The 14,094-nt window shown below is 49.8% G+C and overlaps 1 protein-coding gene across 7 annotated transcripts in view; it reads right to left on the bottom strand.

The window, feature by feature from the left end:
- MSI2 (musashi RNA binding protein 2) overlaps positions 1 to 14,094 on the bottom strand; it is a 431,124-nt gene that overhangs the window by 33,324 nt on the left and 383,706 nt on the right. For 3 of the 7 annotated variants that reach the window (XM_008011352.3, XM_008011351.3, XM_037993576.2), the window contains exon 11: positions 720 to 743. The exons of the other annotated variants lie outside the window; for them this stretch is intronic. In XM_008011352.3, the coding sequence (XP_008009543.1) occupies positions 720 to 743 (24 nt within the window). The remainder of the gene's footprint in view (positions 1 to 719; positions 744 to 14,094) is intronic. 7 annotated transcript variants of the gene reach the window in all.

A 14,094-nucleotide genomic window follows, 5' to 3' on the forward strand; every position in this document is an offset into this window, starting at 1 on the left:
TTTCAACCTCCTGAGGCAATTGTGGGAATTTAGATGTGGCTCTTCGGTCTGAGCCCCATGGACCAGATGAAACTGGCACTAGAGGGTTTCCTAGGGGTCCCTGGAGTTCTTCTTGATCAAGGCTTTATGCTATCTAAAAATGCACCAGGCAGCAAGGCTGTCCCAGCAATGGGAACAATAGTCAGAAGGCCAAGGTAACTTCTTGTAGCTGCAGATTCCAGATGAAGTATGCCAAGTCCCCCGCCCGCCGGGCTTCTCTCAGCCACCAGCACGTGCACACACAGCCTCGCGCTGGGACACACACAGATACACTCCCATACATATAAAGACAAACATCCTCTGCCATCCAGGCAGATGCTTGGAGGCCTGACCCCAAGACCCATTTCCAATGACTGTGGTTTTAAATGATGTGCCAGAAGCCAGCCGCAAACTCAATAAACAGCCCCCAGCAGGGCTGCTCAACTTTAGCCACTGAGCCTTTTAAACAAGGAATTTCTACAGGATGAGAGGAAGACATGCGCCGTCAAGGGCAGGGAGCAGAGGAGGGAAGAAAGCAGAGACAAAGCTCCCCCAAACAGAGCGAACTAGAAGCCCACTAAACTCTAAGACTATTGTCCTAGCTACACGGTACTACTGAAGGGAAAGAAGTTCAAAGGGGAACATGCTACTCTAAAAAGGTCAGGCTAAGCTACTTAAAATGTCAATGAAAAGAGACATACTTGCATTTAAATATGGTAATAGGGCTGTTGAAGGGGGAAAAAGAAAGATCCAGGTGAAATAAATGTACAGTTGTCCCTGGCTGCAGGTCTCCAAGCACCCATGGAGACCATGCATGGTGACTGGAGGCCCTCCCTTCCCCAGAAGGCAGCAATGAACCCAGAGGGAGACCAACGAAGGGACCCCCAACCAAGTCCTCTCCCCATTTCTTCCAGGCAGGATCTAGATTTCTGAAAATGAGGGTCCTGGCAGAAATTGCTGAAGAAAAATAAGGAAGAAGTCAAGTTATTTCTCTCTGTCCCAACCCCCAGGACACCAAGGCTTCTGCTGCTGTAAGAGCAAGGCCCAGGGGACGCTGGAGGGAGAGGATGCAGGCGAGTCATTCCTTTGCACTCCTTACCGTGCACTTAAAACAGCAGGTTTCCTCTGAAGCACAGAAAGACTTGGGGGAGGGGGAAGGAGGAACGAAGTGGGGAGGGGAGTGTAGTCAATAAAAAGACTTGTTAAAAAAAGGTCCATTTTCTGGAATTGAGTGCATTTTGGACAAAAAGTCTGAAAGAGGAAGAAAAAAAATACTTATCCAAGAAAGGAAATCCATTATCCTTAATCTCAGATAAAGGCTCCTGCTGGAGGTGGAGCATCAGACGTTGCTGAGGGCTGGAATTTTATCTCCACCCTGGAGACGGACAGTGTGAGAAGAGGGGCTGAAGAAGCAGGGCTGCCCGGTCTGTCCCTCACACAGCACGGGCAGCAGCTCCATAGTCACCACCACCACTGCCTCTGTGCCCTCCATCTGAAACACCAGGGCCATGCCGACACCTGGCCTAGCCCCTTGGGAGCCTCCTGGTGGGGAGGGGACGGAGCTTGCACCAGCATCCTGTACAGCGGTCCTCCTGGCCCCCTTCCCCTGCTCCTCATCATCCCCCTCCTGTTCTATTAGGCCGTCTAGCCTCACCAGTCAACCCTCACCTGCCAAATATGTTTTCCATATGACCTGGCAGACAGGCCCCTGATACTGAGTTCCCACGGTCAGGTCTCTTCTTGGTGGCTGGGCTTGTGGGAGATGGGCAAGCACAGATACAAGGGGTGTGTGTGTTGGGTGTGTATGTGTTAAGTGTATGTGTGTCAGGTGTGTGTGTAATGTGTGTTTGTTGGGTGTATGTGTGTTGGGTGTATGTGGATGTGTGTGTTGAGTGTATGTATGTATTGGATGTATGTGTTGGGTGTGTTGAATGTGTTGTGTACATGTGTTGGGTGTATGGATGTGTGCGTTGAGTACATGTGTGTTATGTGTAGTGCATATGTGTTGGGTATATCTGTATGTATGTTGAGTATATGTATGTGTTGTGTGTTGTGTTTGTTGAGTATATGTATTGTGTACATGTGTTGGGTGTATGTGGATGTGTGTTGAGTATATGTATGTGTTGTGTGTGTGTGTTTTGTTGAGTGTATGTATTGTGTACATGTGTTGGGTGTATGTGGATGTGTGTTAAGTATATGTATGTACTGGGTGTGTGTATTGTGTGTTGAGTGTATGTATATAGTGTGTGTTGTGTGTTGAATGTATTGTGTACATGTGTTGGGTGTGTGTGGATGTGTGTTGAGTGGATGTGTGTATTGGGTGTGTGTGTTGTGTTGAGTGTATGTACTGTGTACATGTGTTGGGTGTATGTGGATGTGTGTTGAGTGTATGTATGTATTGTGTGTGTTACGTGTTGAGTGTATGTGGATGTGTGTTGAGTGTATGTATGTATTGTGTGTGTTGTATGTTGAGTGTATGTATTGTGTACATGTGTTGGGTGTATGTAGATGTGTGTGTTGAATACATGTGTGCTATGTGTTGTGTATATGTGTTGGGTGTATGTGGATGTGTGTTGAGTGTATGTATGTATTGTGTGTGTTGTGTGTTGAGTATGCATTGTGTATATATGTTGGGTGTATGTGGATGTGTGTTGAGTGTATGTATTGTGTGTGTGTTGTGTTGAGTGTATGTATTGTGTACATGTTGGGAGTGTGTGGATATGTGTCGAGTGTAGGTGTGTATTGTGTGTGTGTGTTGAGTGTATGTACTGTGTATACGTGTTGGGTGTATGTGGATGTGTGTTGAGTGTATGTATGTATTGTGTGTGTGTGTTGTGTTGAGTGTATGTATTGTGTACATGTGTTGGGTGTGTGCGGATGTGTGTTGAGTGAATGTGTGTATTGGGTGTGTGTGTTGTGTGTTGAGTGTATGTACCGTGTACATGTGTTGGGTGTATGTGGATGTGTGTTGAGTGTATGTATGTATTGTGTGTGTTACGTGTTGAGTGTATGTGGATGTGTGTTGAGTGTATGTATGTATTGTGTGTGTTGTATGTTGAGTGTATGTATTGTGTACATGTGTTGGGTGTATGTAGATGTGTGTGTTGAATACATGTGTGCTATGTGTTGTGTATGTGTTGGGTGTATGTGGATGTGTGTTGAGTGTATGTACATATTGTGTGTGTTGTGTGTTGAGTGTATGTGTATGTGTGTTGAGTGTATGTATTGTGTATGTGTTGTATGTTGAGTGTATGTATTGTGTACATGTGTTGGGTGCACGAAGATGTGTGTGTTGAGTACACGTGTGTTGTGCATGTGTTGGATGGACTAGGGCCACCCCAGCTGGGGCTGCTGGAGAACAAAGAAGCATCCTGGTGGCCTGAGTTTAAGGCTGTGGTGACAGAGGGCATAGGCAGTCTCCAGGACAGGCCCTTCATAGGACACAGGAGGCACCTGAGGACCGGGAGGTCCCTGGTGGATACGACCCTCTGGGGCTGGACCTGGGAGGGCTGGGAAGTACAGGGGAGAGAAGCCTGGCAGAGTGGCCTCGTGGCCCTGTCTTCAGCATTTCTCCTCAGGCTCTGAGGAGGCAGGGGTCACCTGGGACAGGCTACTTCCTTGGGAAACCAGGGGCTGGGTTATCAAGTAGGGGACTGTCTCAGCAGAGGGTGCTGGTGGGAAGACTGCAGGGAACCAGGCAGGTGTCCTGGCAGGGCTCAAGGCTTCTTCACAGGGCCTCGGGCCAAGCAAAGATGTGGCAGAGCTCCTTGTTCCACAGGTGCCCACAGCTGCCCAGCACCCCACTGCTCAGAGTGGGAAATGATCACCCCTCCACTGCTGGAAATGTAGTGAAGTGGGGGGTCCCTCCTCAACATAGCTTCCCTGGCCAATGTGTGAAGGGGCCACCAGACTCCTCCTCCTGAGGCAGGGCAGCACAGCAAACAGCAGAGCACACAGACTTGGAGCCTGTCTGGGTTTGATGTCTGGCTCAGTCACTTACTAGCTGTGTGACTTTGGGCAAGATGCTTATGCTCCCTTTGCCTTGATGTCCCCAACTGTAAAGGAGACGACCATTTTAGTGCAGGATTAATATATGCAAAGTGCTTAGATGAATGCCTGGCAGTGAGTAAGCTTAACTGGTGAGAGCGCGGTGGCTCATGCTTGTAATCCCAGCACTTTGGGAGGCCAAGGTGGGCGGATAACTTGAGGTCAGGAGTTCGAGACCAGCCTGGCCAACATGGTAAAACCCTGTCACTACAAAAAATAAAATAAAATAAAATACAAAAATTAGTCAGACGTGGTGGCACATGCTTATAATCCCAGCTTCTTGGGAGGCTGAGGCATGAGAATCACTTGAACCTGGGAGGTGGAGGTTGCAGTGAGCCGAGATCGTGCCACTGCACTCCAGCCTGGGTGACAGAGCAAGACTCTCTCTCAAACAAACAAACAAACACTCTTTGGCCAGGTACAGTGGCTCACGCCTGTAATCCTAGCACTTTGGGAGCCCGAGGTGGGCAGATCACCCAAGGCTGGGAGTTCAAGACCAGCCTGGCCAACACAGTGAAACCCCATCTCTACTAAAAATACAAAAATTAGCCGGGTGTGGTGGCACATGTCTGTAATTCCAGCTATTTGGGAGGCAGAGGCACGAGAATCGCTTGAACCTGGCAGAGGTTACAGTGAGCCAAGACTGCACCACTGCACTCCAGCATGGGCAACAGAGCGAGACTCCATCTCAAAGAGAAAAAAAAATAGTGATGGCCGCCATTGTGATGAGGCCTACCAGGTCTCTGTCCAGCCATCAGCCCTGTCTTTAAGACAGGACTCTTCTCCAGGCAGAGGTGTTCCACTGTCTCCATGGTAGGAGCCATGGTCAGCTGGTAGTAAGCACACAGGGGGTCTGAATTTCTTTCTTTTTGCTTTACTTTTTTTTTTTTTTTTTTTGAGACAGTCTCACTCTGTTGTTCAAGCTGGAGTGCAGTGGTGCAATCTTGGCCTGCTGCAACCTCCACCTCCAGGGTTCAAGTAATTCTCATGTCTCAGCCTCCCAAGTAGCTGGGATGACAGGTGTGTGCCACCACTCCTGGCTATTTTTTTTTCCTTTTAGTAGAGTCGAGGTTTCACCATGTTGGCCAGGTTGGTCTTGAACTCCTGACCTCAAGTGATCTGCTCACCTTGGCCTCCCAAAGTGCTAGGATTACAGGTGTGAGCCACCATGCCTGGCCTGAATTTCTTATCGATAACAGTGGTCTGGTATCCTTCATAACGTCCCAACTTCATAGCATCATTTTAGTGGAGCTAACATAGCTCAAAATTAGAATACACATTCTGTTTAGCTCTAACAATGACAAGTGGGTCAAGGGGTCAGGCATGACCCTGGTGGCTTAATACCTACCATATGTTAGTAAATCCAGCAGAAAAGAGAAAATCATTTTGCTGATCAAATCTCAGAGGGCCTGAGAGCTATAGGTTGGCCACTTGGAACTTAGGTACTAGGAATGTATTATGCTCTTCCTGTTTGGGAACCTTATATTCAAGAAGAGGATGCCTGGGTAAAAAAGAAATTGCACTAATGGTGGAATTCCAGGCATGAACAAGCGCCACAGCTTGTAGAACTGTCATGTTTAATGGGAGTCAGACTCGAAGACCCATTCTTGCTAGAATGGAGTTCCTCTGCCCTTCAAGTGGGATAACAGAAGAATCACCTGGCTCGGCCTCAAAGCCCAGTTTTTAGCCCTGGCTGTCCCTGCTTTTCGGTGCAGTTGGACGCAACACTTCACTTCTTTGGGACCTGTGTAACTTTTCTCTGTTGCAAGGAGGTTGCAACAGATGACCTCTAGATGACCTCTAAAGTCCCTTCATCTCAGACCCTGCTTGAGCCTGTCTGTAGGGAGAAGGATGATAAACCCAAGTCCTCTGAGGTTGGTGCTAACACAGCTCTGGGGTTGGTGACTCATCTAAGTGAAAGATGCCACCCACCGGCTGACAGTGGGTGAGACACTTCGCTGGGCTTTTTGGAGTTGTGAAGATCTAGTGTAAGTGAGAAGTCAACAGTGCTTTTGGGTTTTGGGGGTTTTGTGACGATTATATGATACCACACTCACTTTTTATTGCTTCTCTGGCATTTACCAGCTTCTTCCTTACCTAAGCAAAGTTATTTTTGTGTGCATATCTTATTTCTCTTGCCAGGTGACAAACTCTTCTAGGGCAGGGACTCAATCACATGTCCCACTTAGGACCTAAGCCCAGAGTCTTCCCCACAGAAGGTTGTCAATGAGCATCAGTTGATGATGGTCAGGATGCTCTGATGCAGCAGATGAGGGTATGGGCTGGGAGTCACTGCTCTGGGTACACTGCAGCTGAAAGGCAGCACTGTCTACAAGCAGCAGCCTCCCTAGCCCCACGATCCTCCACCCCAGTGGGGGCACATTTAATGCCCCTGGAGGGGTCCAGAAGCATGATTCATCCAGCAGATGGGACACAACTATGGCAAATTGGAGCGCCCTGCTCTGTATGGGTGCTGATTCTCAACCCTGGTTGCTCACTGGACCCACCTGGGAAGCTTTAACAAATGCTGAGTTTTGGGTTCCACCCCTGCGATTCTGCAGAGCAGCCTTGGCACCTGGACCTTTAAAAGCTTCCCAGGGCCAGGTGTGGTGTCTTATGCCTTTGAGAGACCGAGATGGGAGGACTACCTGAGGTCAGGAGTTCAAGACTAGCCTGGCTAACCTGGTGAAACCCTGTCTCTACTAAAAATAAAAACAAGCTAGCCAGGCATGGTAGCGGGTGCCTGCAATCCCAGCTGCTGAGGAGACTGAGGCAATCACTTGAACCCAGAAGGCGGAGGTTGCAGTGAGCCAACATTGTGCCACTGGACTCCAGACTGGGTGATAGAGCCAGATTCTGTCTCAAAACAAACAAACAAACAAACAAAAAACTTCCCAGATGACACCAGTGTACAGCCCAAGGTTGTAAAAAAGTAAAATTGTGGCACACATCTTCAGTCTGCCAGCCCCTCCACTTTGCAGAAGCAAAGGCGCTCCTGAGAATACAGGGGTGGTGCTAACTCTTGTGGCCGGTCCCCTGTGAGAGCCAATGCGATGTCTCCACTCAGTGCAGTGGTCTCCGTCCAGCCTGGAGGAGCTTTAACCTTGGCCCCAACCCCGCCCACAGAATCGGGTGGGACCTGGGTCTCTGCTCTTTTAAAGGCCTTCCAGATGATTCTGATGCACAGTGTAGGCAGAGAACCCTTGATTTAGCGAAAGCTTTGGGGTCTTTGTTTTTAGTTACCACTGAAAGGGAACTGCCCTCTGTCCCATGGGCTGGGGAGTATTACGTCATGAACCCTTTTCTTTGCCTCCCATTGCCTTCTTGGTCTGAGAAGACACTGGTCTGGGAGTGGACTGCCTGGGGAATGGTTCTGGTCCAGTTGCTACTTATTTCTGTGATCTTGGATGAGTCAGTGGCCCCTCTGTGCCTCTCTCAAAGGAGGAGATGAGAGAATTCTGGCTCCAACAGGTGTGATTAAGGGGAATCTTTATAAAAGACTCTCTCGTAATATGCATCACCGGCCCTGAATGGTCCATTACGAAACAATTTTTCCTATGTTGTGCTTGCTTAAAGCACTCTCCACCCCCTTCCCCAGCACGCCCGCATCTCCCCAGCAGCAATTTCTATAGATGGTTCAAACATTCTTGGCTAAACCCAATGTTGCTTCACCGAATCCAAACACTAAAAAATAAGCAACCAAAAGAAGAAACTGTCACCCAGAATGTAGGAAACATGTCCTACGAGAGTTTGGAAACACCGCCATCTGTCATCCTGGCTGGCCCAGGATGCTCCCACCTCCCAGGCAGACCAGCCTGATGCGACAGGGCTGGTTCTTTCCAAGGAAATCCATAGCCCTGACTTCTGCGCAGAGAAAGACAGTGGCTGGAGGCTGCAAAGGGGCGAGAGTGGAAAAAAGGTGGATGGCACATGTCTGGAGTGGGAGGACCAAGGGACTCAGATCAGAACAGAGGGTATAAAGAGGAGGAACAATTGATAACCAAAGGGACACATTTACATGATCAGATTGTCACATTTTGGTTTGAAAGAAGATGTATTTCCATTTGAAGGAAAAAAAAAAAAAAAAACAACTTACCCTGGCGTCCTTGGCATTTAAAATAGGAATCTGTTTTAAACACATATTTTTCAGAGAAAGTCTGACATTCCCAAGGGTACCAACCCATCACTCCCGCGGGGACCCCCGGACAGAGGAGAAGGTTGGGGCTGCTGGTTGGGGAAGGGGGTGCTGGGGAGTGAGTGTATGGCCTGGAAATGCCTCACCCTCAGCTGTAGCTGGGAAAATGACAGGCAAGTGGAACCTGTCATCTGTCCCTCTGGAGAGGGGCCAAATGTGAAGGCCAGGCCTGTCTGCTGGGAAGGGTGAGAGGTTGGTGGCTCAGGTTGGTCCTGTTGCCTAAAGGAGAGAGGTCCCGCAGTCAAGAGCCCTAAGGGTGTTAGTTCCTAAAACACAGGAACTAAAACTGGGGCACAAAACTGCCCAGATAATTTTTAATACAACTGCTGTTTAGCTTAATTTTAAAAAAGATATGTATGTAACTCTTCAGACTGATAGGACTAAAAGGAAGGTGCACTGCAATGTCAAACCTTCGTGAGGTTTCAGAAAGTGTTTCTGTCTGGGCAATTCTGATGGGATGAATGGGTTTGTGGAAGCATAAAATAGAAGTTAGGCAGCACCCGTGGGAAGCAACAAAGAAATCCTCAGAAAAGGCAAGAGTGGAACCAGGGGGCCCAGCCAGGAGCGGAAGGTGTATGTCTGTCCACAGGTTCCCTGTGACTGGGAAGCACTCAGAAAGCGGAGTGGAGCACCTGTCCCATCCCCTGGACCCAGCAGAGGACCAGGAGAAGGGAGAGACCTTTCCCTGGCTGCCCACAGCGGGGCCTTTTGCAACGTTGGATCTTGTTTTTGGCAAACAGATTCTGCGGCTTAAGAGTGGGCTTTGGTCTCAACCTCAACCTGTCTCCAGAACAGAACGTGGAGTCGTGGGCCGTGGAGGGAGAGCTCATGCCTGTCCCCAGTCTCTCTGAGAGGGGGCATTTTCATCCCACCCCTAGGGGGTGCTCCAGGCTCACAGCCGAATTCCACAGCAATTCCTCCTGCCTCCCCTCTTCCAGGAGGGTACCTTTCCCACCTGGGCTGCACATAGAAATCCCCTGCGGAGCCTGAAAAATACAACCTGGGCCCTACCTCCAGAGATTCTGATATAATCTGTCTGGGGTGCAACCAGGGCAACAGAAACTGCCAAAGCTCTCCCAGGAATTCCAGCTTGCAGCTGGAGCTGAGAACACTGCAGTAGGTAGTTTGTGTCCTGCGACTTTCTCGGGAGGCAGGAAGCAGAAAGCTCTATCTGGGGACTTTGGCCCAGTATCCTTCTTCCTGGGCCTGTTCTACCGCTGAATCACTAAATCCCTCCCCAAAGAGGGCTGGGGTCTAGCATTCAGTACCTGCACTCACCCAGAATTTCCGCAGTGAGCCGCAGCAGAACTGATAACTCAAGACCCATTCTCAGCCCTGTGCCCTCTCCGTAAATACTGAGTGCCTACTACAGGCCAAGCTCAGTTATAAGCACTGGAATCATAGCAGTGAACAACACACACACAGTCTCTGCCCTCATGGAGCTTAGAGTTGCTAGCAGTGGACAGCAAAGGGGCTCTATTTATGGGACTGGGGTCCCAGGACAGGCTGCACACAGATCAACTGCCCAAGGAGAGACAACTGGCTAATGGTAAGCTGGGCCTGGGCTAAAGGAGGCCGTGGCTCACTCTTCCAGGAAGAAGGTGGGGGACCTGTGCCTCGGACCCCTCTAGCTTGGAACCAGGCATTGGCTGTGTCTGCTCTAGGGTCTTCTAGCTGAGCTCAAGGACCTGGGTGTGGCTACACCAAATGCCACTTGAAGACAGAGGGAGCACTCGGAAGACTCAGTCCTTAGGGACAAGAGTATAGGAGTGGCCATTCCAATGAATCCTTTTCTCCAAGATCAACTGGCAAGAGAGAAAGAAAATGGAGGTATTCCCATAGCTATGATCTTGACCTACCCCCAAAGGTCTCACCACTTTGATTCAATTCAGTTAAAAAAAACTACTGAGCTGGTCCCTGGATACATGACCAAGACACAGGTAATTCTTTCCAGTTACTACCCACTGAGATGAGGGCAGGGGACAGATCCCTGACTTCAGAGGCCCTGGAGAGTTTCAGCCTCAGGCATCATTGGCCTGACCATCCAGGGCCTTGGGGATGATGTGGGTTTCACTGCAATGCTGGCCAGACGGCTAGCATCAGGAATGGCTGACACATTACAAGGGCTCCGACGCCAGCTCCTGGCCCTACAAGGACACTTGGTTCAGCATCACTCTCTGGTCAGCGAGACTTCAAGGGAGAGAATGTCCACATGGAGTTCATTCCAAAGCCAGCCCTTGCTACCCTGTGCCAGCAGCCTGTGGTTCCTCGACAGGCCAGGGACACCCACTTCCCCACAGAACAAACATCTATCTGCCTGTCTTTCTGAGACCCAGACCGGGACCTTCAAGGTGAAAGGATTCCAGCTTCTAAAGAGGCATCAACAAACTATCTGGAGAGTTCTTCTTTCCCATCACAACTTCCTCTTCCCTAACTTCTCATAACAATGGCAATTTCTACTTTTCAGCCACTCTCTCATCTACCACCAATGGCTGTCAGAACAAACTGCGAATGTTCTGACCATTGATCCTTCCAGAGTTCCCTGTTCTGATGCTTTTTACACTTCTCCCTGTACCCAAAACTTCAGACACCCAATTGCCAGAGAGCGTCACAGTTTTGCTTCCTTTCAACAGGGTGTCTTGCTGAGACCCTGAAATCTTAAACTCTCTTTGGGTTCCTTCTCCACGCCTGCTTTCTCCCCAGCTTCGTGCTACATGCGCTTTTTCAATGAATCCGCCATAGCAGGATCCTAGACCCCCGTACAATGGCCCTCACCTCGCCCACCAGGACAGCAAACGCTCAAGTCTCGAGCACTCTGACTTTTGCAGGGAAAGGTCTGAGGCCAGCCCCACAGTTCCCTTAGTGGTACCTGCTTAGGGATTCTACAGGCTTTCTCCTGACCCCCAGGACCAGCTTTGAAGGTGCTGGGATTCAGGTAAGGCCAGGAGCACCTCTTCCCATCCCTCTGTGTCTATCCTGCCTCCTCCACCCATCCATCTCTCCATCCTTCCTTTAGGCGTTCAGCATATAGTCACCAAGCACTGTGTCACAGGCTCTGCCCTGGATGCAGTTTCCTACTTTGGCCCCATCACTAGCTCCGTGAGTAGATGAACATCTGTGATCTTAAATTCCCTCCCCTAGATGTTCCACCACTTTTGTCTCCTGAGTGACGATGTTTCAGATGTTGAAGGGCAGACACCACCATGCTGGGTACCAATCCTTTTACTGGTAGACTGTGGAGCAGTCAGGGAGTCTTAGGGGAAAGCCTAGCATGGTGGGGAGGCACTTTGGCTCAGGGCAGAATCCATTTACCAGCTAGTGTAGAAATATCTACAAACGTCAACAGCCAGTAGTTTATACCACTACCCTCCAGCCCTTGTTGAAAAGGTGGATGGGAGGACACTCTTCTCTATTCCTTACTTTCCTCACCTGTAAAATGGAAGGGCTCAGCTTTGATGATGAGAAAATAGTCATTACACTAATGATAATGCAACAGCAGCCACCATCTGAGCACTTTTCATGGCCATGGAGCATCCCTGCATCATCTCAGTCAGTCCTTGCTACAACACAACAAGGAAGACATGACTATTCCCATGTAATAGATGAAGAATTGTAGGTCCAGAGAGGTTAAAGAAAACAGTACACAATGGTGGTTAAATCCCATTTCCCACACTGACTAGTTGTTGGACCGAAGATCAGTTACTTAACTTCCCTCTCTGCCTCCTTTTCCTCCTCTGTAAACCCAGTTACCGATACCTCCTCCTAGGGCTGCAGTGAAGATCAGTGATTCAGTGAGATGATGGCGTTGGGCGCTCAGGACGGTTAGCTGCTGCTCGGTAAGTGGAATAATAACATTTATTTCTATTTTTATTATTATTGCCCAAGGTAATAACTGTAGCGGAGCTGAGAAATCCCTTTGGTGCCTTCCTATTCTAAAACCCTATTAATTTACATGGCATTTCGCATCCAAAGGGCTTTAATAGATAACATTGATAATTTGCTTGTGAGTGATGGGGTATGTCTTATCTGAAGTGCAGGCTTTACTCTGGTGGGTTAATCTGACAGCAGGAGGTGAGGGCTTGCGGGGGCCAGGGAGGAGCAGCTGGTGTGGCCATCGCCCCGTGAGGTGGTCACCGCAGGCACGAACGTGGAGCCCAGAGCCCCAGTGCTTGCACTGGTCAGCTGGACTGATGGTTCCCAGTGCCCTCCTGCCCTGATGTGCTGCCCTCGAAACAGGGTCTTGCCCAGCTCCCTCCATCTCCGCTGGACCAGAGGAGCCTTCCTGGGTCCTTCCACCGGAGTGGAATCCTGTTTGCTGCTCTGTCCCCAACGAGCAGGCAGGGGTCCACCTCTCATTCACCACTGTGTCCCCCGCATCCAGGGCAGGGCCTGTGACACAGTGCTTGGTGACTATATGCTAAACACCTAAAGGAAGGATGGAGAGATGGATGGGTGGAGGAGGCAGGATAGACACAGGGGGATGGGGAGAGGTGCTCCTGGCCTTACCTGAATCCCAGCACCTTCAAAGCTGGTCCTGGGGGTCAGGAGAAAGCCTGTAGAATCCCTAAGCAGGTACCACTAAGGGAACTGTGGGGTTGGCCTCAGACCTTTCCCTGCAAAACCAGGCATGCCCTGGGGGCAGCCAAGCACCTGCTCAGACTCGGGTGGGGCAGCAGGGCCTCAGTGGGAGGAACAGGAGGCTACACTTGCCTCTCCCTTTCCCACCTCAAAGGCAGCCAGCCCTGGCCAGCTGGCATCCAGAGCCCAGCGGGGCTGCACAGCCATATGCACCAAGGCTCCAGCAGGGGAACAGCCTCCTATGGCAAAGGTGGGGTCAGCATTCCAGGCTCACAAAGTGTATGTCCGGATTCCCTGGGTCTGGGAAGAGTGGCACTGGCTTCCCAATGCCAAAACCTGTGGTCTGGCTGTCTCAGCCCAAGTACTAGGACAGCCTCTCCCCCGATGGGAAATCCATGGAGGCAGGAATTCAAGGGAGGGAAGACACACTGTGTTTGGGCCTCCTGCTGGTCCTCGAGGTGGAACACCCTCTCCTCATCATCTGCCTAGGGAACTTCTATGTGTGCTCCAAAACTCGGCTTGGATGTTGCCCGCTATGGTCTGAATGCTCATGTCCCTGCCAAAATTTATATGTTGACATCCTCACCCTCAAGGTGATGATATTAGGAGGTGGGGCCTTTGGAAGGTGATTAGGTCATGAGGGTGGAGTCCTCATGATTGGGATTAGTGCCCTTATAAAAGAGACCCCAGAGAGCTGGCCACCTCTTAGACCATGTAAGGACAGAGCAAGAAAATGGCAGTCTACGAACCAGGAAGTGGCCCTCACCAGATATCCAATCTGCTGGTACCTTGATCTTAGACTTCTCAGCCTCCAGAACTGTGAGAAATAAAATTTTTATATATATATATATATATATTTTTTTTTTTTGAGACAGGGTCTCATTCTGTCACCCAGGCTGGAATGCAGTGGCACAATCACAGCTTACTATAACCCTGAACTCTCGCCTCAGCCTCCCAAGTAGCTGGGATTACAGGTGTGTGCCCCCATGCCTGGCTAATTTTTAAAATATTTTGCTGAGACAGAGTCTCACTATGTTGCCCAGGCTGGTCTCAAACTCCTGGCCTCAAGCAAACCTCCTGCCTTGGCCTCCCAATGTGTTGGGATCATAGGAGTGAACCACTGTGCCTGGCCAATTTATGTTGTTTATAAGCAGCTCAGTCTATGGTGCTCTACTACAGTCACCAGAATGGACTAAGTTCTTGTCCCTTCCTGAAGGCTGTTCAGCAGCAGAGTCAACGGCTCCCTCTGCATCCTG

This window comes from Chlorocebus sabaeus, chromosome 16 (assembly GCF_047675955.1).
Source record: "Chlorocebus sabaeus isolate Y175 chromosome 16, mChlSab1.0.hap1, whole genome shotgun sequence".
Classification (NCBI taxonomy): Eukaryota; Metazoa; Chordata; class Mammalia; order Primates; family Cercopithecidae; genus Chlorocebus; species Chlorocebus sabaeus.